This window comes from Lagenorhynchus albirostris, chromosome 3, assembly GCF_949774975.1.
Source record: "Lagenorhynchus albirostris chromosome 3, mLagAlb1.1, whole genome shotgun sequence".
Classification (NCBI taxonomy): Eukaryota; Metazoa; Chordata; class Mammalia; order Artiodactyla; family Delphinidae; genus Lagenorhynchus; species Lagenorhynchus albirostris.
This window is the reverse complement of record NC_083097.1, coordinates 29,480,908-29,505,206: the sequence shown is the minus strand read 5'-3', so window position 1 is coordinate 29,505,206 and position 24,299 is coordinate 29,480,908. Positions and strand designations below refer to the sequence as shown.

The 24,299-nt window shown below is 38.2% G+C and overlaps 2 protein-coding genes across 3 annotated transcripts in view; one reads left to right on the top strand and one right to left on the bottom strand.

Moving 5' to 3' along the window:
- Positions 1–3,148, bottom strand: part of SKP2 (S-phase kinase associated protein 2) — a 32,357-nt gene extending 29,209 nt beyond the window's left edge. Inside the window, exons 1-2 of the mRNA XM_060146022.1 lie at positions 2,994–3,148; positions 2,214–2,485 (exon numbers count right to left, since the gene is read on the bottom strand). Of these exons, the coding sequence (XP_060002005.1) occupies positions 2,214–2,485; positions 2,994–3,037 (316 nt within the window). The 5' untranslated portion in view covers positions 3,038–3,148. The remainder of the gene's footprint in view (positions 1–2,213; positions 2,486–2,993) is intronic.
- Positions 3,149–3,377: 229 nt separating this feature from the next.
- The window catches only part of LMBRD2 (LMBR1 domain containing 2), a 56,001-nt gene continuing 35,079 nt past the window's right edge, over positions 3,378–24,299 (top strand). For both annotated transcript variants that reach the window (XM_060146965.1, XM_060146964.1), the window contains exons 1-7: positions 3,378–3,553; positions 3,857–4,048; positions 13,459–13,695; positions 13,953–14,050; positions 15,571–15,666; positions 18,539–18,706; positions 19,621–19,831. In XM_060146965.1, the coding sequence (XP_060002948.1) occupies positions 13,522–13,695; positions 13,953–14,050; positions 15,571–15,666; positions 18,539–18,706; positions 19,621–19,831 (747 nt within the window). In that variant the 5' untranslated portion in view covers positions 3,378–3,553; positions 3,857–4,048; positions 13,459–13,521. The remainder of the gene's footprint in view (positions 3,554–3,856; positions 4,049–13,458; positions 13,696–13,952; positions 14,051–15,570; positions 15,667–18,538; positions 18,707–19,620; positions 19,832–24,299) is intronic.

Below are 24,299 nucleotides of genomic sequence, written 5' to 3'. Positions count from 1 at the left end.
TCATCTTAGCAGGAAGTGTCTTTCACCACATTTGGTTAGTCAAGCACCAAATTGCTCGTGCTGCATTCCAGACACTAAAAATAGCAGTGACATTCAATTTTGAAGCAAAAAGATCTACGTGAACAGGGTCAGGCGAACAGGATTAAGGACGAAAGACAAGTGAAGTAGCCTCTCAACTGGGTGTCATTTTGTCCACCAAATTAACTGGATTTACTTGTTGAGTGTTATGTGCAGGCAGCATGCTAAGGGCTCTATGTATACTCTTTCATCTAATCTTCACAGTAACCCATGAAGTGGGTATTACTATTCCATTTCACAAAGAAATTAAGGAACAGATAGCTCAAACAACTTCCCAAGGTTGGTAAACAGCACAGTTGGGATTCGAAGCCAGATGTGCCTGACTTCACCATGATCCTTCACTGCCTTTCTAATTAATCCAACACCAAATATAGAAAAGGTCAAAAGCCAAAAAAACAGATTTTTTTTTTTTTTTTAAAGCAAGCGAGCAACCCACCAACCCATCAACCGTCCTCAAAGAAAGCCAGATGGGGGAATTCAGGAATATACTTATTTACCTTGGCTCTGCTAGACTTCATCTTTATTTCTTGACTCTGTCTCTTCTTCTCCATCATGACCCACCCAATTTCAGTTTAGACTATGATAACCTCTTCTACAGACAATTTCAAAGTCTCCTAAGTCTGTCCACTCTAATGTCAGGATCTATCCAGAAGCTGACGGCTGCTTATACTACTCCCACACCTCTCGACAAGTCTCTAAGCTTTTACCCTCAACTCCCCAAAGTTTAGTCTCATCACATCAGTGTGTCCTTTTAAAAGGTCACATCACAACTCTGCTCAATAGCACCTCTAGCCCGTCTCCCACTACTCTCCCCTTTGCTCATCCACTCTGGGAATATGGCTTCCTTATTGTTCCTTGAACAAACATAACCTTCCTCTGCCCCAGGGTCTTTGCACTAGCTGCTCCCTCTGCTTGGGGCTCTCTTCTCCAAGATACTTGCATGGCACATTCCTTCATCTCCTTTAAGCCTTTGTTTAAAGTTCACTGTCCAAGCGAGGCATTCCCTTAATACCCTACAAACCAGCTTCCCGCCCCAGGACCTCCAATCCCTCTTGGCTTGTTCTATTTTTGTTTTTAGCCATAGCACTTATTCTCATATACTGCACACCAGACTTATGTTTACTGCATCCTCTCTCTAGAACAGAAGCTCCATGAGGGTAGAAATGCTTTGTGTTGCTCACTGCTGTATCCCCAGCACCTAGAACAATGCCTAGCACACAGAATGTGCTCAGCAAATATTTGCTGAATTAATGTTTTACATGGCTTGCCAGCAGGAAAAACTGATAACCCCGGGTCAATGCACTATGTTTACCTTATGGGCTTTGAGTACTCCCGGGGCTCTGATCCACTCTGGGAGGCATTTATTCACCTGCTTGAGAAGCCTGGGAACTGGGAGCTATTAAGAGCAGAATGATGTGGTGAGTTCTACATTTTAATCAGTTCACTCTAGCTCTGGGGGATGGATCTGGGGAGGTTAAGGCTGGAATTATGAGTCCATTCCAGTAATCAGGCAAGAGATGATGAGAGCCTGAGAAATATTTAGGAGACAAGAGGGAAAGATTCAATGATTGGTTGGATGTTGGGGGATGGTGGGAATCTGACTAACCTTCAGGTTTGGGGGTTGGGGAACTGAACAGATAACACGGTTAGTAATGAAGACAGAGCATACAGAAGAATCTCACTTGGGAATGGACCTGGGAAGATAAGTCTCCTCCCCTTAGTTCAACATTCACTTTAGCAGCCCCTTGACAAATAACAAAAGTGATTACGGCAAAAAGCTCAACCAGGGCTACAGAGCAGCAAAATATAAACAAAAAGAATCCTAGAGGATCATCGCTTTGTTCCCAGTTGTCAGTGGCAGTGAGCTGGCCTTTGACCAGGCAGAGTCCCTCCTAAAGAAAGAGTATGGAGTGTCTTTTCATGGGTTAAAAGTCGGTCGTGCCCCTTAAGCGATACACATACCAACATTTCTGTAAACTCCAGAGACAATGAGTTGTCCCATTTCTTTGGAAAATAACTTCAGAATTCAGCAATTTTAAAAGGGCCCCATCCTAAAGGCCCCTGAACAAAGGTTTACCAACAAAATAGTTTAATCCACCACTTACTGGACTGATAGTTTTACCCTCATACCTTACCTGGAAAGTTCTCTCGATTTAGCTTAGGTCTGCGGACAATCACAAAGTCCTTGTCATTCCCTTTGCTCTTTAGCCGTTTTCGTGGGGGGCTCTGCGGGTGGCCCAGGTTTGAAAGCAGTTCCTGGGGGATGTTCTCACTGTCCACCTCCTCCTTCTCCAGGGCGGAGACCCCCATGCCTGAAAGCAGTTCAGAAGTCTTGCTAGAATCCCATCCCCACGTGAAGCTGGTGGTAACGTTGCTACTCTGGTCGGGAATCTCCTGGAGGTGTTTCCTGCAGAAACGCACAATAGCCCCACGTTCCTTTCAAAAACACACCCGTAAATAATTCCAAGGTAGGCCTAAAGGAAGCTGCAAGTTATGCATTGCAGAAAACTTTCACAGCAGCTAACTAAATTGCATTTCTACGCGCCGGCGGCGAGTTCCCAAGAATAAAAGAGAAAATAACCAAACAAATCGAACACTTCGAAAAGTCTTTTCGATTTACGATCATGCAGAAGGCCTCAAGAATTTCTTAAAGTGGAAGGAACAGACAAGGAAAGAGGGAGGGCAATCATACAGTGATTGAAAACAGCAGCCGGAAAGCCCAATAAGGGAAGCCAAATAAAATCGCACGCTGATCACCGCGCTAAAGCATCCACCCATCCACGTTTTCCCAAAGAAGAGGCCAAGCAACCATTCACATTACAGCATTACTAACAATATTAGCAAGTAGCAAAATTCGCGGCCTAAAGGAATTAAGACGGTCCATTCATGTCTGCCCCTTTTTGCAATCGGTTTACCTGTGCATGGCGTCCGCAGGTTCGGGAGTTTTAAATGCGTGCATTAATTGCAGAGGTGCCCGCCTCCTGGATTCCCGCTTTGGCGCGCGGCGGCGCACTGCGTGCGGCTCCTGCCCCCAGCAGCTAGACCCGCGAACTCTATCAACGTTCCATCCCCGCCGCGCGCGCAGAATTCTTCTGCCCGCTCTCCTCCGCGGCCGCCGTCTGCTGCCCCGCTGCCTGCTGGGAATTGTAGTTTCTGCCCTGCCTGGTAGTGCGGCTGCCTCGCTACTACTTCGTTTCCTTATAGCTTTGCCCGCCTTCAGGCTACCCACAACCCCCCGCAGCTACGGGACCGGACGGCCCACAGGGTAGGCGGGGAAGCGGAAGCGGGCGGTTCTCGGGCTGACTGGGAAATGTCAGCTGCTTGATTGGCGTCGGGTTTTCCTTTCCTCGGAACCCGCAGGCCTTCAGGTGACCGCCACCGCCGTCGCCAGGGAGCGTGGGTCCCAGACCCTGGACGGCTGTGGCGGACACGGGGTTTCCCGGTTTTTCTGGACGCTGTCCGGCGAGATCGGGCGGTGAGCCTGAGGGGGAGAGCGTGAGGCACTTTGGGGTCTGGGGCGGAGCGCGGGCGGAGAGAGAGGGACCCCGGAGACCCAGAGAGGCCGCCGCCGCGGGGCCCACGTCCCCGGAGTGGAGGCGGTGACCCGCTCCGCCGGCCAGGTGAGAGGTTGCGGCCGCGGGCGTCACACCTGCTCTCCCCGCTGCCCGGAGCTGCGTTCTCCACCGGGGAGAGGGCGGCCCTTAGCACTAGGTCTGTGGACAGGATCCCTTCTTCATCTGTAAAATAGGCACTGTGGCAAGCGACGCTTATTTCACAGGCTTGGAGTCGGGGTCAAATCGGATAACGCGTGTGAAAGCGCTTTGTAGACGAAAACGCGGTTCAGAAGAGAGGCGGCGGTTTAATTTTAGGGCAGCAGGAGATCGCGGTGGTTCCTGTGTGCAGTGGCAACGCTGAGCATCCCCTTGCAGCCTCGAGAAGGCTCATACATGCTACCATGAGAACAAATAAGGTGAGTAATTGTTTGCAAAGGGCTTTCAGTGCAACACTAGGCGCCGCCAGCAAAGCTATTCGGTTGCTCACTCTCAACCAGCTTCTTTTTGTTTGCCTCGCCTCCTGAAAGCACGCTGCTTTTAGCCTCTGTCCGCGGAGAAGAGTTTGGAGCTGGTTGGAGTAGAGAGAGTGCCATACTCCGGGTAGGATGACCGTGCGAAATGCATTATGCAAACTGTACTGTAACTGTGACCCTGGGAAAGCAGTGGAAGAGAGATAGGGGAATAGCTTCCAACCCTAATAAAAATGGAGAGGATGTATAAGGTTCAGAAGTAAGCAACCCAGCGTCATAAATATATTAGAATATTACTTAAGTATGCTGTGTAGCATGCCTTTCTATTTCTTTTTTTTTTTTTTTTTTTTTAAAAAGCTTCGATTTACACTGGAATTAAACCTCCCTTGCTTGGGTACGTGCTTGTTTCAGACTTGATGCTTAGCTTGAAAAATAACCACTACTTTAAAAAATTAATTGAGGGGCTTTTTAAAAAATTTCTTTTTTAAAAAAAAAAGCTTCGATTTACACTGGAATTAAACCTCCCTTGTTTGGGTACGTGCTTGTTTCAGGCTTGATGCTTAGCTTGAAAAATAACCACCTTTTGACAGAGGAAAGCATTCATGAACCTTTAGTTTGTTCCTGAAACTAGGTGAAATTGGTGTAAAGAAGGGATCTGTTCACAGATTGAGTCTGATTGAAACCAGGTGAAGAATACGAGGCTGAATGTTCACAATTCATTAAACTAATGTTACCTGGAAAATACTTTTAAATGCAGTGTTCTGATTTTTTACATAAAGTGACCTTTAAGCAGTTACCTTCGCTTGAAATCTACATCCTTTTCCCTTAAAATTGCAACTCAGAGGAAATATTTTTAACATAAAAAAGTTAGTCTCCTTCAAGAAAGTGAACAAGACAGAGGGCGCTTATAAGCTAATGGAGGAGAAAGAACAAACAAGAAAAAAATATTTAAAATATTTGAGAATAAACAAAGTTTTGAGGTATAAAGTAATTGGGAGAGGCCACTTTAGATAGAGATCTTATAGATAGGAAGTTCTAACAGATGGGATGATTCTAAATTTAAAGATAAGAAATATCCTCATACTAGGATTTAGCCTGAGAGCTAGGGAACATTTCTAGTTTTCAGAATACTTGGAATGTCTGAATTAGTGGGCACAAGGTCCTTTATAGGACTTCAGAGAGAGCCTGTCAACTTGGAAAATCAAAGTCTTCAAATTGTAGAATAGATATTTCACTAACAGTTTGCTCTGGCAGCAAAAATAGCTTATTAAAATGGGAATAATTTTTTTTCTGCATTCCTTCTAATAATGGCTGTTCTCTTAATATAGTAAGTAAAAGTTTAACTTGGTAAATTGGTACTTTAATATAAGGAATTGTGTCCATTGAAGACTTGAGATTACCAGCTACATAGAGGTTGTTTGGTCTTTTCAAGAACTGCATTATGATTGCTACTGATGTGGATTATTTTGTTTTCCTGATTAATTTTATTCTTTTAATCTACTCAGCACACCCCATGTCCCATTTTAGTGAGAGAGGTATGCCATATTTCTAGAAGTAGAATTACTAGATCAGTATCTAGGACAAATCAATTACATTTTTTTTTATGTCTGCAAATGACATTAGAGTAATTTCTAGTACTCTTTAGAAGTTTCAGATAGAGTACAAAGTGAGTTTGTAAACTGGGAAAATGTTTCTCATACAAGAGGCAAGAGCATAGTTAGTTACAGCGTATTCAATATTAGGGCATAGGACAGGCCAAAAAGGACTAGAAATTACATTCAGCTATAAGCTATGTATATAGCTTATATGTATATATATATTCAGTAGTATATTATTGTTCTTTTTGAAAATCAAATGTGACAAAAGAGATTCTATTTAAATAGAAGTGTGATGTGCTTTTTCCTTAGTTCCATCATAGCATTAAGTAAATCTTAAGATTTATTAGTGTTTTTTTATGTTATTTAGCTTAGGTGAACAAAAGACTAAGAACAGTTACATAGCAAGAAGTTTTTATCTGCTAATCAAGTTTCAAAAGATTCCTTTTCCCTCAATTAGTTTTATTTTTATTTATTTATTTTTAATTTATTATTTATTTAGTTAGTTTTGGCTGCATTGGGTCTTTGTTGCTGCACGCGGGCTTTCTCTAGTTGCGGCGAGCGAGGGCTACTCTTTGTTGCGGTGCGTGGGCTTTTCCTTGCGGTGGCTTCTCTTGTTGTGGAGCACGAGCTCTAGGTGCACAGGCTTCAGTAGTTGTGATGCGTGGGCTCAGTAGTTGTGGCACACGGGCTTAGTTGCTCTGTGGCATGTGAGACCTTCCCGGACCAGGGATCGAACCCGTGTCCCCTGCATTGGCAGGCAGATTCTTAACCACTGCGCCACCAGGGAAGCCCCTCAATTAATTTTAAAGTAGATCTAAAAGATCTACTTTTTAAAGTAGTTCTCTGCAGTTTAATACTCTCTATAATGGGCAGATTGGGGCAAGAACAGAAGGGCTCTTTCCCAATTCTGATATGCTCTGTTTTCTTTTTTACTTTCCCCATGTAGATTAGAGTCATATATTATACTTAAGTTATGGCAGCCTTAAAACTGCAAAGTTAAAAAGGCTTAGTTAAATTCTATATTAAACATGACTTTATTAGCACTGTCTTTATATATATAAAGAAATAACTGATAGGAGAACGTTTCTACTTTGTTCATTGAAATGAACAAATGAAAACTGAGCAAAAGAAATGATTTAAACAGTCTAAATTGCATTGAGAAAGTATGTCTGGACTGGAGCAGAGACTCTGGTATCCTAATTGTGAGCCTGGCTTTGTAGTCAGGATGCCTCTGAATCCCACTTCTTACCCTCTCTGTGCCATTTTCTCCTCTACTAAATAAGGATACTAACCTTTCTTACTGGGCTGTGAAGTGTAATTCGATACAGCATGTTAAGCGCTAGCACATGCTTGGAATCTAGTAAACTCACACAAAATATTAACTACTAGTTTTTTAAAAAAACTATTTTGTTACTAGGAAGGATTCTAAAGATTATTTTCTAATTACCAAAGTAAGTCTTATAATCTCTTTACCTAAAATCTTTAAGGATCCGTTACAGTTCCAGTTGTTTTCTTCTTGCCTACTTACTGGTTGCTACCTCTCTCATGCCTTGCCAAAGGTGGAACAGTTTGTATATGTCCATCTTTCTTCAAAAGGCTTGTTGCTCTTTGGAATTCACTTCACCTGGTTGGTTTGCCAACTCAGCTCATTTTTTAAGATGGCTTCAAAAGATATTACGCCTTTTTTGCATTTTTAGAGTGGGAGTTACATTCTTTTGTGGTATTCTATCTGTATCCTAAGCTGAATTCTCCTTATACCTGAAATCGTTAAACATGGGATTAATGATTATCTTTGGAGGGTTTAAATTTTGATTGGTGGTAAAGAATTGTTGACTTTCATTATTTACATCTAGTTCTGATTCTTTTGATTTTTCATTATTTGGATCTCGACTTGTCTCCTAGTTTTTATTCACATGTCTGAGTAAAGATACATATTTAAGTTAACACAGTCTGTCTGATGAATCATTAGGTTCTAGTTGGAAATTTTTAATTCAGTTCAGAATCTTAGGTTTTGGCAAAATTTTTGTCCTGTTCTCTTGTTCAATTGATACCAATCTTTCCTTCCTGTCTTTTTCTTTTCTTCCCCCACCCCCTTTTTGTTTTTTGAAAATATTTGGGATGTTTCAGATTCCAAAATGATCTTAACCTCTAAATTTTCTACTTAAAGTGTGTTTAGCCTGAAAAACTATCATCAACCATAAAATACTCAGGAAATAGTACTCCAAGTCAGTAACATTAGTAAACTCATGAAAGGCATTTGAAGGTAGTGTTGTATAATATCTTGATGATTGGTAAAAGACTGAATTGGATTTTAATGTTTAAAACTTTCAGAACTGATATTTTGAAAGGTAGACTGTGCCTGCATATTAGGTACTAAAATATGAGTGAATGAATTGGCATTTTGATTTTAAGTAAAATCTACTTTTGCTGCTGTGGCGTTAATGCCCACCTATGATAGCTTTATGCCTCTTTTTCATTTCTAGTCACATGGAACTAAATTTGGATTTGCCTCCAAATTTTAGCATTTTCTTGTTTTATTTTTGCCTTTTAGCCTAAACATATTATTTTGATAAAGAATATCATTAGAAGGACCATTGTTGTGGTCAAAGGAATATTTGCCCTTTTGCCCCCAAGTATATTTTTGCATAGCTGCACATCGTTACAGTTCAGCAAATGATCCATTTTGCTTCACCTCCATTTTGATCATTTGCCTAGAAGAATGGCAATGTCTTTCTATATGACGTTGGTGTGTCAAGCGTACCTTCTTGACATGGCTTTGAGATGTGTTCTATCTCTTTACAATGGACAGAACACAAAGGACAGATGAAGGGGTGTTTGGGCTATCTTACAGACCTAGAGAGGTAATCCTACTTAGTCAGGTGAGGCAAGGGGAGCAATTTCTGTGAACATGAACATCATTTTTTGTTTTATAGGAATGAGTGTGGGTCCAAGCTGTGGTAACCACAGAGAATGAGAAACAAAAAGCATTTGGTATCCATCCATTCATGGTTTTTTGGGGGTTGGGGGGGAAGACCATTTAGGGTAAAGCTATACTTTGAGACCATTGAGGCAACTAGTTATCTTCTGGAAGCACACGGTATGAAGGAAGTGGAGATTAGCAGCTAGCATTTATTGAAGATCTACTTTGGAACTCCTTTTGGTGTTTTACTTTTATAACTCACTGGATCTTCATAGCAACCTGTGTGAGGTGATCATATATCCTCATTCAACAGCTTAAATTGCATACAATTACACAATTATTAAATAGAGTTGGGATTTGGAACCCAGGTTTACAGTAATATAATAAAACATTTGTGTTTTAAAATAGTTGTAATTCTAGGCACTTGGTAACACTACAGCAAAATTTTTCATTGTCTAGTTGCTATGTGTTTTACTTTCATATTACTACACTGATTTTTAAATAGTATTAAAATTACAAAAAATACACTTATCATTTGAAATTAAAAGCACACACATACAAAGAAAGAGCAAGAAAGAAAATAGAAGTCATCTCTTTACTACGTTGTGGCACCACTTAGCATTTTGATGTATATTTGTCCATACATATATGTGCGTTTCTTATGTATACTCCCTAAGATCCCACCCATGCCCCTTTTTACATCTCTAAAGTGTGCCTCTGGGTCTCACCTTTCTTCTGGGCTGGAGGAATCTGGTGGGCCCCTTTCATCATTGTCTGTAATGGAGTCTTTCTGTTAGGTGGTCCTTGACTCAGACACAGATCCCTGCTCCCATAGGTCATGGCCAGGTTAGCGGGATTAGTGATTTATGAAACCCTTGGCTGCTTTTGTCAAAAAGGTAATGGACAACAATGAGACTGGTGGACATTTTTAAGACTTGGTGAACTATTTAGTACAAACATTTAAGTTGTTTCTATGTTTTTATGTTTAAATAATGCTGCTGTGAAAAATAATATTGTAGATAAATCTTTGTTCCCATTTTGGTTTTTCTCTAAGTTATTTGAAGAAGTGTTGCTAGGGCCACAAGGATATATACTTTTTTTAAGTTCTTCGATACCTAGTGCCAAATTGCTGTCCACCCTGGCAATGAGTTTTTTTTTAATACACCAAACTTGAGTTGTCCAATCTTTATTTTTATTCGATTTTAATTGATAATTATTTTATGAATTTAATATACAAATAACTAAATCAGATGGAGAATACAGCACCCCTAGCTTTGAACAGAAAATTATTCAGTTGAAACAACTAAAACAGGCTATAGGAATTCGTAAGGAACCTTGGAAACTACTATCATTCTGCACCGTAAAAAAAAATTCCTTATTTAAAATTAGGTACAAGGTCAAAGATATGTACTTTAAAACTATTATTTTCTCATCTCAGGTTAGGGAAATCCCAACTTTCATTTCTAGTTTCATGGGACCCCCTAGGCATAACCTTTTGTCATAACAAGGCAACAAGTGTTCAGTTTGAACTGAAATAAATGGTGTGATGAACAGAATAACAGACCCCCAAGGATATCTATGCCTTAATCCCTGTGGAACCAGTAAATATGACTAGATTATCCAGGTGGGCCCAGTGAGATCAGATGAACCCTTAAAAGCAGAACTTTCTTCAAGCAAAGGGCAGAAGAGAAAGTTAGCAGTTTCAAGCATGCAGAGGATTTGACAAGCCATTTCTGGCTCTGAGGTATATAGGGCTACATGCAAAGACCAGAAAGAAGCCTCTAGAACTAAGGGCAAATGCTAGCTGACAGCCAGCAAGGAAATGAGGATCTCAGTCCTATAACCATAACAAACTGAATTTTACCAACAGCCTGAAGGAACTATGGATTCTTCCCCAGAGTCTCCAGAAAGGAGCCTCTGCTGACACCTTGATTTCAATATTGAGAACTCAGTTGAGCCACACTGTGCCTAGACATCTGACCCACAGAAACTATGAAATATCTAACCTTCAGAAACTATGACACGTGGGTGTTGTTTTAAGACACTAAGTTTACAGTAATTCTTTACAACAGCAATAGGAGACAAATACACTGAGTATGGGAAGAGATGTAACCAAATCATTTCTTTATACTAGAATAAAGGATCCATAATTCTTTTTATTCACTATAACATTTAAAAGTACTATGAATCAGACTGAAAAACTGACAGCTGTTATAAAAAAGATAGTAACTAGCAGCAAGTTTATAACTGATTGTTTTATAACTGATTGTGTTGTTTGCTTATACCCATAATCTTATTATGTAACTATTATCGATGTTTCCACATATTTCATTGTTGTTCATTCATTCTTATTTTTATGCATGTTATGTAAAAATCTGTGAATCTAGTTTTTCAGTTAATGTTATGGTAGTTTTCTAATGTTATTGAATAATCTTAACAAATATCCTTTCTTATACTTCAGTAATAGACCATCAACGGTTCTGCCATGCCTTAGCATTTCCTTGCTAATCTCTGATATCCATTCTTTTTTCTATGGTTGTCATACTCCTTGCACTGGACAATTTCAGGCAAAATAAATATCGAGGTCCAACCATAAAGGGATTTTCATATGATAATTATATTAAATTCACATTGAGTGAGTTTTTTCTTAAAAAAGCTGTATCTTAAAGATGGTAACAGTTTTCATCAGCACATTCTACATCGAGCTGTCACCTAACCACTTAATCTATTTTTTTTTTTTTTTTTTGTGGTACGCGGGCCTCTCACTGTTGTGGCCTCTCCCATTGCGGAGCACAGGCTCCGGACGCGCAGGCTCAGCGGCCATGGCTCACGGGCCCAGCCGCTCTGCGGCATGTGGGATCTTCCCGGACTGGGGCACGAACCCGCGTCCCCTGCATCGGCAGGCGGACTCTCAACCACTGAGCTACCAGGGAAGCCCTATTCTTGACTTAAAAATAAGATTAACTCACTGTTATTGTGATGGTACAAGTTGTTTCTTTGAAAATGAAATTTGAAATTTTGAGTAGTAGCAATGAGCAGAGTTCTAAGCCTTTTGAGTTGTAATAAGTATTTGTAAAATTAGTTTTGGGGACAATAATAAGAGTTTTACATTGACTTTGAAGTCAGCAGTAATAAAAAATAGTGTATATACTAAAGCATACAGTAATGTTTTTTATTCATTGGCTTATTCATTCAATAGATATTTTTTGAATAGTGACTGTATGCCAGACACTATTAGAGACATGGGGTACAGTACTGAATAAAATAGTCAAGTCTCTGCTCTCATGGAGTCTGTGTGTGTGTGTGTGTTGGGGGGTGTTTTCAGGGAGACAGTAAAGAATATACATTATATCAGGTGGATAAGTGCTTTGAAGAAAAATATAGCAGGATATGGTGATAGAGAGTGACAAATGGGTTTCAATTTTAGATATTTAAGAATGAAAATATTGGTTGAAATCCACAGAGGAATGGAAAGAAACTACTTCAATAATATAAAGAAATAATGAAGTAGTTTATTAAATGTGATTTTTTTTTTTTGCGGTACGCGGGCCTCTCACTGTTGTGGCCTCTCCCGTAGTGGAGCACAGGCTCCGGACGCTCAGGCTCAGCGGCCATGGCTCACAGGCCCAGCCGCTCCACGGCATGTGGGATCTTCCCGGACCGGGGCACGAACCCGTGTCCCCCGCATCGGCAGGCGGACTCTCAACCACTGCGCCACCAGGGAAGCCCTAAATGTGATTTTTATTTGTGATAGTCCATATAGAAGTATTTCTTATGTAAATTTAAATTTAGACTGTTAAAGTACCCAAATTTCTTTATTCTTTTAATAACTAGTTTTGGTTGGAGATCTTTGTTAATTTGACATATTTTATTGATTCTACCTTATTTTATTTTGGTGGGTTGCATCATAATCTTGATTCTCTGTGTTAAGATGTTGATTCATTCCTTGGGATACTGTAGTTAATCCATAGACAAAGAAAAATGCCTGACATTGATTTTATAGAGGTGAAAAGCACATATATTTTCTTCAGTTAGTGAAGGTAAATTATTTTATAAGAGTAGAGAGACATCAAATAAACCGTTTCCTGCTATCTGTATCATCAACATTTATAATTAAAAATATTTTCAAATGTATGACTTTATTCAGTAGTCATTGATAAATTTTTCTGCCTATAAAATAGGTGAAGTAACTTTAAAGAAAATAAGATTTGTATAGATAGATGGAAAGTGGTGAGTATATTGAGTTTATTTTGTGGAGCAGTAAATGAATAAGAATTTCAGGTCCCAAAAGTTAGACAAGATTAGGATGAAAGAAAGAAAAATACTGTTTCAAACAAAGGAAATGTTACTTTCAAATGGTCTCTCTCTTTCTGGCTCTCCCTCCCTCTCTTTTAGAAAATTTAAGTAGTGACTATCAATACTTAGAAAACTTTATTTTACAAAATATCTAATTTCCTAGAATCCAGTCACTAGTGTATTTAATAGAAAATATTCTGTTAGGGCTTATAATATTAAGGAACAAACTTCAAGTGATGCTGTATTGAAACTGTTCATATCTAGTATTCTTACTTTGTAATATTTTTGGAACTAGTGTGGTTTTTGCTAAAATAGTTTTTTTCCTGAAGATACAATTTATGTGAAATTTTCAACATACGATTTAAAAAATAAGACTAAGTACTTGAGAGTAGGAATTATCCTTTTCATCTTACTTATAGTCCAATGTAAAGCCTGACAGTTTTCTAAAGAATCTATTAGTACAGTAATAAAAAAATAATTAGGAGATTTCCAAGTGGTCATTTCCTATGTTAACACTTTTTTTTGTTTTTTTTTTTTTTCAGTTTACAGATATGATCCAAGCCTGTATGTGAATTACTTTGGTTAATCAGAGCAAACATTGAATAATGAGTGGTGCAGCTTTGGGACTCGAGATTGTTTTTGTCTTTTTTTTGGCATTATTCCTACTTCATCGATATGGAGACTTTAAGAAACAACATAGACTTGTAATTGTTGGAACACTGCTAGCTTGGTATCTCTGCTTTCTAATTGTCTTCATACTGCCTCTGGATGTTAGTACGGTAAGAGGTGAAACTGATTTTCACAATTTAAAAGGCAGTTGTAGTCATACAGCATGTTTGAGATATGTTTTTAAGACAACCAAGTCATGTAAAAGTTAACTTATATTTTAAACTTAAGAGTTACTCTATGAATTTGATTACTAAAAAGCATAGCCAGGAAGGTACTTTTGGGTAGATAGGTTGATACACTTCAATATCCCTTAAGTACTTGGTAACTTTTTGGTTTTCATTTTTAAACCATACCTTCATTGCTTTAGACAATATACAACCGGTGCAAACATGCTGCTGCAAACTCGAGCCCTACTGAGAGTAGCAACATTACAGGACTGTATGCAGCTGCTACCCCGGTTCCAAGGTACTTTCTTCTTCTTTTTGTTTTTTTTTTAATATTGTAGGGGGCAATTTGTTTAAAACTTGTCGGTTTTTACCATCTGGATTTTATATTTATAAAAGTTTATCCTTGTTCTCTATTCACCTCCCTTCTTCATCCTTTGCTAATAGACTTTTAATTACCTTGTATCTTATTTAAGTTTAAATCTTTTTTTTCTCTTTCTTTTTTCTTTTTTTTTTTGCAGTATGCGGGCCTCTCACTGTTGTGGCCTCTCCCGTTGCGGAGCACAGGCTCCAGACGCGCAGGCTCAGCGGCCATGGCTCACGGGCCCAGCCGCTCCGCGGCATGTGGGATCTTCCCGGACCGGGGCACGCACCTGTGTCCCCTGCATTGGCAGGCGGACTCTCAACTGCTGCGCCACCCGGGAAGCCCCTTAAGTTTAAATCTTAAATAAATTTTAGATATTGGTAAACAAGGCCTTTCAGTAGATGCTAATGAGAAGCTTGGAGAAGACCTGATTTTTTTTAGTCCCTTACTAAGAAAGTAACTTCCAAAAGCTGTTTTTCCTCTCAGCCTCTCCCCGATCCAAAAAAAAATGGGGCATGCATTTTCTCATTTGCCTTAATTTACAAGGTTGTAATAAAGGACGAGGAGATTATTCTGTATGTAGGATATTCCTTTCATATTGCACATCCTTTGATATCATTATAGTTTTCGATTGAGAATAAAGTTCAAATTATCAAAAGGTTATATTGAATTCATATCAAACTTCCAAGTAAAAAACTAACAAATATTGGTTATAGCTTTTACCAGTGCTTTAAGTGGTGTTTGCATGCTTCTTTATGCAGCTTTTATTTTATTTTTTTTTAATCAAAGCTGGATAAGGGTAAATTTTAAATGTAGTTGTTATTCCCTTTTGAAGAGCCATTGTGGATTGTTGGAAGCCCTTGGACTAAAGGATAGCCTTACAGTCTAGGCAGGCTATTACTGGAAGAATCTATGGGCAGATACACATATATTCAGAAACTTCAAACAGAATTATGTATAGATGCTGGCATCTATCTCCATAGGAGATATGCTATATGACTGATGAGTTAGGGTTCCAGTTTCTAGGAATTAATCACCTAACGTCTTTCTCTCCTTCCTGCCATAACCAGCCCCACAAATGGGGTGAGTGTGTATCTTAAAGGTAATCATCAACCCTAAAGGTAACCAAATCAGAGATTTGATTTCATGATGCATTTGCTTTTAAAGACTGTCACTTTATTAGTCTATTAGAACATTCTGTCCTCTTCTACTCAATGACTAAAAAAAACACTGAAAGTTGAAAATTTAAATGCATTCCTCTTTAAAACAGTTTTATTCCCTTTTTGTATGTTTTTTCAACAGTCAGCTTTGAATTTTAAGTTTTCTATGAAATTTTACAAATTAGAATCAATAATTTAAAATCTGAATATAAGTGAACTTTGCCACACACAAATTAATTGTGCAATTCATGTAAATAATCATTTATGATTAATTGGCTTTAAATTGTTATTAAATAGCCAACGTCCGTGTTTCAAGCCATGGAGTTATATTCCTGATGGAATCATGCCAATTTTCTGGAGGGTAGTATATTGGACATCACAATTTTTAACATGGTAAGTGGTAGTGAAGGATAAAATTTTTGATACTTTGGCTAAATTTTTAAAAGTGATTATTTTTCCAGTGAACTTTCATATTTTAGAATTTATTCAAGTGTCACTTTTTTTCCCTCAAATCTGTATCCTGTCTCTTCCTGCTCATTTGGGTCTCTCACATCTTAAAAGGAATGAAAAGAAAAAAAGAAGAAATAGAGAACAGAAACAAAAAATTCTCCTCGTCACCATTCCCTTTTAGTAATTGCCTTCTCTCTGGACATTCTTCAGTTCAGTTTTCTTCAAGTCCCATTGTTACGTGAAAATGCTCTCTTGCTAAGGTCATCATTATCCCCTGGTTTTCTTTCTATGTGCTTCGCCCAACCTTCTGAATTTCCTTTATGGGCTCCATTTCTGTGGTGCATTTCCTAAAGGTTGGTGTTCCCTAGGGTCCCATCTTTGGTCATCTTGTTATCTGACTCTCCCTGAACAACTTTAATTATAGCCATGGTTTCATTAACCTGTGATGCATTCCAGATCGTTCTTTCTACCTGATATAGCTTTGTCTTTCTGCTGTGCTCCAGACTCATACTTTTTCCACTGCCTACTGAGCATTTTAGATATTATGCGGGTAACTAAGCTCTAAAACTGGAGGTGGTGAACATTGCAAGAGAAAAATCACATAGCAGAGGGCAGTGCCCCTGTAGCATGTTCACTGAACTTGACTAGGCCCTCAACATTGCCAGACTTTCATCTTTTGTTTCTCTCGTCTGCTTGCTCTTCATTCTCCACAACAAATCTTTCCAATCACTACAAACCTCAGCTCTTCCCTTTGTGACTCTCTCTCACATCCTAGAAACAATCGCCTTTTCTCATTGCAGATGACTTTACTTCCTGCCTCCCAGTGAAAAAAGAAGTCATCAGATGGCAGCTCTTTTCAGCTTCTTACCAGCAAACCTACCTACCTACCTACCCATCCTTTCTTTCTTTCCCTCCAAGAATGGAAGAGTCCCTCTTCCTGAAGTATGGACCCATCCCTTTCAGCTCTCGTTACTTATACTTCTAGCTTCCAGTTTCAACCAAGCATGTACAATTCTCTCATCTTTAAAAACAAAACAAAACTGTCTCAAATCAGAACCCTTTCCAGTTTTCTATCTTCCCCCTCAATGATCTACTCATCACAGCTGAATTTTTTAAGAGAGACTTTTTTTGAGTATGAATTAGTACAGTAAATTGCACAGATCGTGTTTAGTTTGACTTTTTTCAAAGTGAATACACCCATGTAATCAGCACCCAGATCATGATATAGAACATGAACAATATCCCCCGAAGCTTCCCTCATACTTCTCTCCCAGTCATTATGCTCCCCAAAGATAACCATGATTCTGACTTTGATCACCATAGGTTAATTTTGCCTGCTTTTCAACTTTATAAATATGGACTTATATAGTATGTACTTTTTTGCCTCTCTCTTTTTGCGCACATATTTGGAAGATTCTTCTATGTTGTATGTCTCAGTATTCTTTTCTTTTTTATTTCTGTAAAACGTTCCATTTTGTGAGTATACCGTAGTTTATCCTACCCAGCCAAACTTCTTGAATTGTCTGCATCAGTGTCTCCATTTGCTCACTGCTTACCCTTTCCGCAACCCATTGAACCGTATTTTCTACCCTCCCTTCTCCACTCGCACATACAAGCTCTTAATTTACTTGACCTCTTGGCAGCATTTGATTCTATTGTTTTCTCTCTCCCTTTCAAATACTTTCTTCTGGTTTCTGCTCCATATACTCCTTAGTTTTCTTCTGTAACTCTTGACTGCTCTCTCAATTTCCTTTGCTGGTCTCTCCTGTTTGTTGGCCTTTCCTTTAAAAGTTGATATTTCTCAGGGGTTCGTCTCATATCTTTCCTTATCATTCATTCTAAATCAGTTTCTGTTTTTTTTTAATTTATTTATTTTAAATTTATTTTATTTTTGGCTGCGTTGGGTCTTCATTGCTGCGCACGGGCTTTCTCTAGTTGCAGCGAGTGGGGGCTACTCTTTGTTGTGGTGTGCGGGCTTCTCATTGCGGTGGCTTCTCTTGCTGCGGAGCATGGGCTCTAGGCGCGCGGGCTTCAGTAGTTGTGGCTCATGGGCTCTAGAGTGCAGGCTCAGTAGTTTTGGCGCATGGGCTTAGTTGCTCTGTGCATGTGGGATCTTTCCAGACCAGGGCTTGAACCTGTTTCCCCTGCATTGGCGGGCGGATTCTTAACCACTGCACCACCAGGGAAGCCCCTCATTCATTCTATATACTCACCCTTCCAGCTTTCATCTACTGATGTTGTTTCACTACCATTGATATGGTGATGACTCTAAAAGCTACTTCCTGTGCACCTCCTTTGGGATGTGTCCTAGCTACTTCAACATCAGTATACTCTCTCCTGCTTCTTAGCACAGCACCACCCCTTACCCTCTCTAAATAGTTCCAGTTTTGTTCCATTTAAGTACATTCTCCATGTTGAAGCTTTACCAGTCCTTAGAAAACTAAAATTTGATCATGTCTCCTTTCCGTTAAAGAAAATGATTCCTCATTATTCTTTGGATGCAATCTAAATTATTCATAAAAGCATTGAAGGCCTTTTTTTAGATTCATTTTAAGCCACGCATACTGTTGTACTCTCTCTTGGTCATCGTGGCCTCCTTTTGCTCCCAGGAATGTGCTTTGCTCTCCCCAAAATTTAATACTAGGAAAATATTCAGCTATCTATTATAGTTTGGTTCAGTATTAATTATTACTCAAAATCATATTTATTCATGAAAAGAACTGCACATTAAAATTGAGATTCACATATTTTCAGTATTTTGAGATTATACAGACATGTCAAGTGTTTTTTAATCATATTCTTTCTTATCATCCAGGATTCTGTTACCTTTTATGCAGTCGTATGCAAGATCAGGAGGGTTTTCCATTACTGGAAAGATCAAAACTGCACTGATTGAGAATGCAATCTATTATGGCACCTACTTGCTGATTTTTGGAGCGTTTTTAATTTATGTAGCTGTAAACCCACACTTGCACTTAGAATGGTAAGAAAAACCATGTTCTTAACATTGTTTCTGTATACAGTTGCATTTTTGAAAATTAATTTTTATCTCATATGCAGGTTAACAAACATTTCCTTGAGAAACCTACCATTATATGTTTTATAGATTCCCCCAGAAGAATATCATAATAATATATATTACTAAGAAGGAAAATATGGAATAACATCTTTGAATATACATATTGGACAAGGGACTGATGCTTTGTCTAAGAGCTATATGTTAAAAGTATTAACTCCCATGATTTTATGATAGACTTTCAAATTTTGTGTATGACTAAATACCTAGATTTCTTTCTCATTGGAACTTGTGAATACTTTTCTTTTGTTCTGACTATAATTTGAGGGCATATTTCTCTTTAACTTTGAATTTATCATTGCAATAAAATTGAAATCTGTATTATACTTGTGGTCTATTATACGTGAAGAGTCAGAGCTGAGAAATTTAGGAATGGAGTGGCAATGATAATCCTTACTGTTGCATTCTTGAGGTTTGCGTGCATCTGCCTTAAAACAAGTTAAAATTTTTTCAGGCTTAAAATTTTTTTCAGGCTACTCTTGGTTAATATTAAATAAGAAAGCACCTAATGAAAAATATATTTTCTTCAGGATAATTCTTGCCATGAATTTTCCTAGATTCTAATTTTAACTATAATAGAAGCCGTGTTTCCTGTGTTAAAGTCTATTTCTGCAGTCACACTCTAACTTTTCATTAAAACACGTTATCTGCTGTTACTAAAAGAGTAGCTGAGGATTTGAAGGTCAAATTTTTTCATATAAAATTGGAGCCATCTTGTAGGGCAGTTGTTTTCTGAGAAAACATTTAACACTAGTTCCATTTAACATTTTTGTTGCAAAAATTTATCTATCACAGCTATCTGCTTATGTTTTCTTCCTTAGGAACCAGCTTCAGACAATTGGGATAGCTGCTGCAAATACATGGGGTCTTTTTCTTCTGGTGTTGTTGTTGGGGTATGGCTTGGTAGAAATCCCTCGCTCATACTGGAATGGAGCAAAAAGAGGTTATCTACTTATGAAAACTTATTTTAAGGCAGCCAAATTGATGACGGAGAAAGCAGATGCAGAAGAGACTTTAGAAGATGTCATGGAGGTAAGTAACTTTAAACCGTGGAGTCAACAGTCATCAAGTTGTGTGTATCTCCTTTTGGATATACTGTTGGTTTTGTTGTTGTTGGCACACTGATGGGCTTTAGAATAAAAATTTGGTGATGTACAGTTATTAAGGATGTCTCATCCATTTGAATGACTTCTTATTGGCAGTTCAGCTTCATGAGATATCATCTCCATCTTCTAACCGGCAGAGATGCAGGGAGAATATATTCAACAGTGCAGTGTTATGCTTGTTGTCTTGGGGTGACTTTTATTTTTATTTTATTTATTTTTTTGGCCACGCCAGGTCTTAGTTGCAGCATGCGGGATCTTCGTTGAGGCATGAAGGATCTTTCGTTGTGCTGCGCGGACTCTTCGTTGTGGTGCACGGGCTTCTCTAGTTGTGATGTGCGGGTTTGCTCTCTCTTGTTGTGGTGTGCAGGCTCCAGGGCACGTGGGCTCTGTAGTTGTGGCATGTGGACTCTGTAATTTGCGGCACGGGGGCTCTAGTTGAGGCACGCTAGCTCAGTAGTTGTGGTGCGCGGGCTTAGTTGCCCCGCAGCAGGTGGGATCTTAGTTCCCTGACCAGGGATCAAACCCGTGTCCCCTGCATTGCAAGGTGGATTCTTTAGCACTAGACCACCAGGTAAGTCCCCTGGGTTAACTTTTAATAGTTCAAAGTTAAGACTCAAAAGTTTCCCAGACTAGATGATAAGTTATATGGTTACCGTGACATAGTAGAAGTGAAAATAGAAATTAAAGGACGCATCTTCCTGAAAATTTGACCCAAAGTAATCCCACCAAGTCTGGAAACCTCTTTAGAGACCAATATACATGGGAATTTGTGTCCCTAAGTTTCGTTTCCTGTCTGTAATCTTAATAAGGCACTTCATTTTACTCACTTGTAAAATTCATATGACTTGAACCAACTTCACAAAGTTATTAAAGTATTAAATTTCAATAATATACACAAAAAATACAACAAATTATAAAATTTTGCTGTTTAATAATTTCATTGTTGATTTTAAAAAAGGTTGTAGTCACCTCAAATTTTGCTCTTCTGCACAAATATGCTATTCCAATAATGTTATTCTTCAGCATAAAACCTTATGTTGAAGGCTTTCGTTCACTTTAGAGTAAAGCAAAATGCTGTAATGTGGCCTACCAAAACATGATTTGGCCCACGTCTAGCTCTCTCTTATCTCTGTCTTCCCCATGCTGGTCAACTTTGGTTCCTCAAACTTAATAATGGTGATGATAATAGCAAACAAGTATGTAGGCAAACAAGTATATAGAGTCACATATTTGCCTATGACTTTCTAAGCACTTTATATATATTAATACATTTAATTTTCAAAACAACCTTATAAGGGAGAATTTTTTACCCTTGTTTAATAAATGAAAATGAGACACAGAGAGGGTGAGTTTGCCATGTTCACATGGCTACTGAGTGATAGAGCCACTGTGACTCTAGTTCATGCTTTAACAGGGATTGACAAGCTTTCGGTAAAGGGCCAGATAGTAAATATTTTAGGCTTTCTGTGCCATATGGTCTCTGTTGCAACTACTCCATCACTGTAGCATGAAAGCAGCCACAGACAGTATATCAATGAATGAGGAATGGATGTGTTCAAACAAGAACAGATGGTGGGCCTGATTGGATCTGGTTTGCCGACCCCTGCTCTTAACCGTTACGTTCGTTGGCACTCTATTCTGCCTTTGAGTATGCTATTCCCAAACTCTTGGAATGCTCATTTCTCCAGTCTCTTTAGCTAATTCCTACTTCATTTTCAGGTCTCAACACAAGTGAGAATTCTTCAGCGGAGGCTTCTGTGTTAGTTTCCTGGGGCTGCCATAACAAAGTACCATGAACTATGTGGTTTAAACAACAGAAATCTATTGTTTCAGAGCTCTGGGGGCTGAAAATCTAAGATCAAGGTGTCAGCAGGGTTGGTTCCTTTAGAGGGCTATAGGGAAATTTGTACCATACCTCTCTTCTATCTTCTGGTCGTTAACTGACAATCTTTGGTGTTCCTTGGCTTGTATTATAGATCTCTGTCTTCATATTCACATGATATTTTCCCTGTGTGCCTGTGTCCAAATTTCCTCTTTTTATAAGGACACCAGACAGATTATGGGCCCACCCCATTCCAGTATGACCTTGTGATAATTTAACCAATTATATCTGCAACAACCCTATTCCCAGACAAGATTACATTCTAAGGTACTGGAGCTTGAGACATCAACATATGATTTTGGGGGGAGCACAGTTCAACCCAAAACACCTTCTTTGGTCCTCCAGATTCTTAGATACTCAGCAGCCATTTTTAAGTGAATGAATAAATGAACAAAAGAATGGATACTGATTCTTTAATTGTGGTTGAAAATTTTTATGTTGACTTCTTGCATTTATTTATAAAATGTTAAGAACTGTAGCAGAAGACATTGATTCAAAATATGGAGTAAATCTCCTATAAATAATACTCTATTACATTTCCTTAAGCATGTGATGGATATTATTACATTTTTCAAAGGAAGTTAATTTGTTATTTTTTATATTTGATATATTTGAAATTTTGAATTTTGAAAAAAAATTTGAAAATTTATATTTGATAATAAAATAATTAAAAGGAGATCATTTAAATTTGATGATGTTCCCCTCAAAAGTTGGTATTAAATTCAGTTGTTTCAGATTTAAGGAATATGGATTTCACCAGTTCATTCAAACTTCCTTGACCAAGTATAAATTAAATGCAGTTTATTTTAGATCTGGATTTTGCTAGGAGGAATCTTCAGTGAATAAAGATAGATTTTGTTGTTAAATGGGAGTCCTCTACTTAGAAATAGGATGTGGAAAATTAAGAATTGGAATTGATGCTTTCTTTGCTATTTTAGTGTAGGTTTAAGGTGTGAGGGATTTAAAAAAATTTAGATAAGAGAAATTTTTCCATGTCAATAAGAAACCACTATTTTTATTGAATATATCTGACGTAAAACATTGTGAAAATTTAAGGTGTACAAAATGTTAATTTGATCCATTTTTATATGGTAAGAAACTACTCTTTTCTTAATGGATCTTTTGAAAATAGCAGGAAGTCCACATACATAGCAGGAGAACTCTAGCCCTTTTTTGCCCCCTCAAAAAATGCATGATTTAGCAGGTATGAATTTCTTTGTCCATATGTTTAAAGGGCATTTGGGATCCTTCCTGTTTTTCTGAATGTCTGAAAATTTATAAACTTGTGGAGAAATTTTTTTCATCATTTTTTAAATACCTAGTGTCTTCCTGCCATGTTAAGTGCTATGTGGAACTGGCCATTAGGATACTAACGGTCTAGAGTAGAAAATTGTACAGTCCCTCACAGTATATGATAAATGCACTGTAAATGATACATGCTCTAGTGTAGAGAAATTTCGCTTAGAGGAAGAGGTGAAATGGAGGAAGTGAAATATGACCTGGGCCTTGAAGAATGGGTAGAATTTTCATAGCTGACAGCATTCTGGTCAGGTATCAGGAGGTTTTAAAACTAAATTAAAGTTTACAAGGTTTGAAAGATAGATAGCCAGATAGCACGGCCTTGAATGTCGGACTCAAAAGTTCAGTGTATTTTGAAATCAGTGAGGAATCATTGACACCTTGCGTGCAGGGAAGAGACATGATCCTGCATGTGGTTTAGGATAATCAGTCTGATGGAGGTGCGCAGAATAAAGCATGGACAAGAATACTGATAACTTAGTTTGAGAGAAAACTTTTAAAATCCACTGGTTTTGAATACATCTTTTAAGAGATCACAATCACCTTTTTTTTTTTCTGGTAATTACTAATTATATTTTTCATCTATCCATAAAATCTTCCAAATGCAGTTTTATAAAAACCAGTTTAGTGTTTTATGATATGTTTTCTATGGAGTGAATGTATACATCTGTGTGTCTGTTACTTTTCTTTGAAGCATTAATAAAACTTATAAGCCATGTCAAACCATTCAAAAGGAATTTTTGCTAGATGGCCAGAGGTCACCTCTACCTGCTATCATTTTTCAAGGTAGAGGATTTGGAGAGGGACAAATAGCTACTTATTCCACTGAAAATAATAGACAGAGTTCTATTGTCACAATAATGACAGAGTTCAAAGTTATGTTATTTGATATGAAGAAAATAAGCTATTATTCAAATACATTCCACACTTTATAAAAATTATGAACCTTGAAGGAAACTTAAATTTATAAGCTATAGCAAATATCAACGTTCCAGTACTTGCTTTTGTTTAATATGCTAAAGAATTTAGAGGAAAAATATGATTTTCATATATAATATATAATCAGACTGTATAGTTTGTATTCAAAGTTATACTAACTAGTCAACAAAACTTTAAGGTAGCTTAGAAATGGAAGAGTGTAATGTAGTGATGCTTCAGGCACCTTTTAAAAACCCAAGTCCTGTCATTCCGGTTTTAGGCCTTACTCATTGAC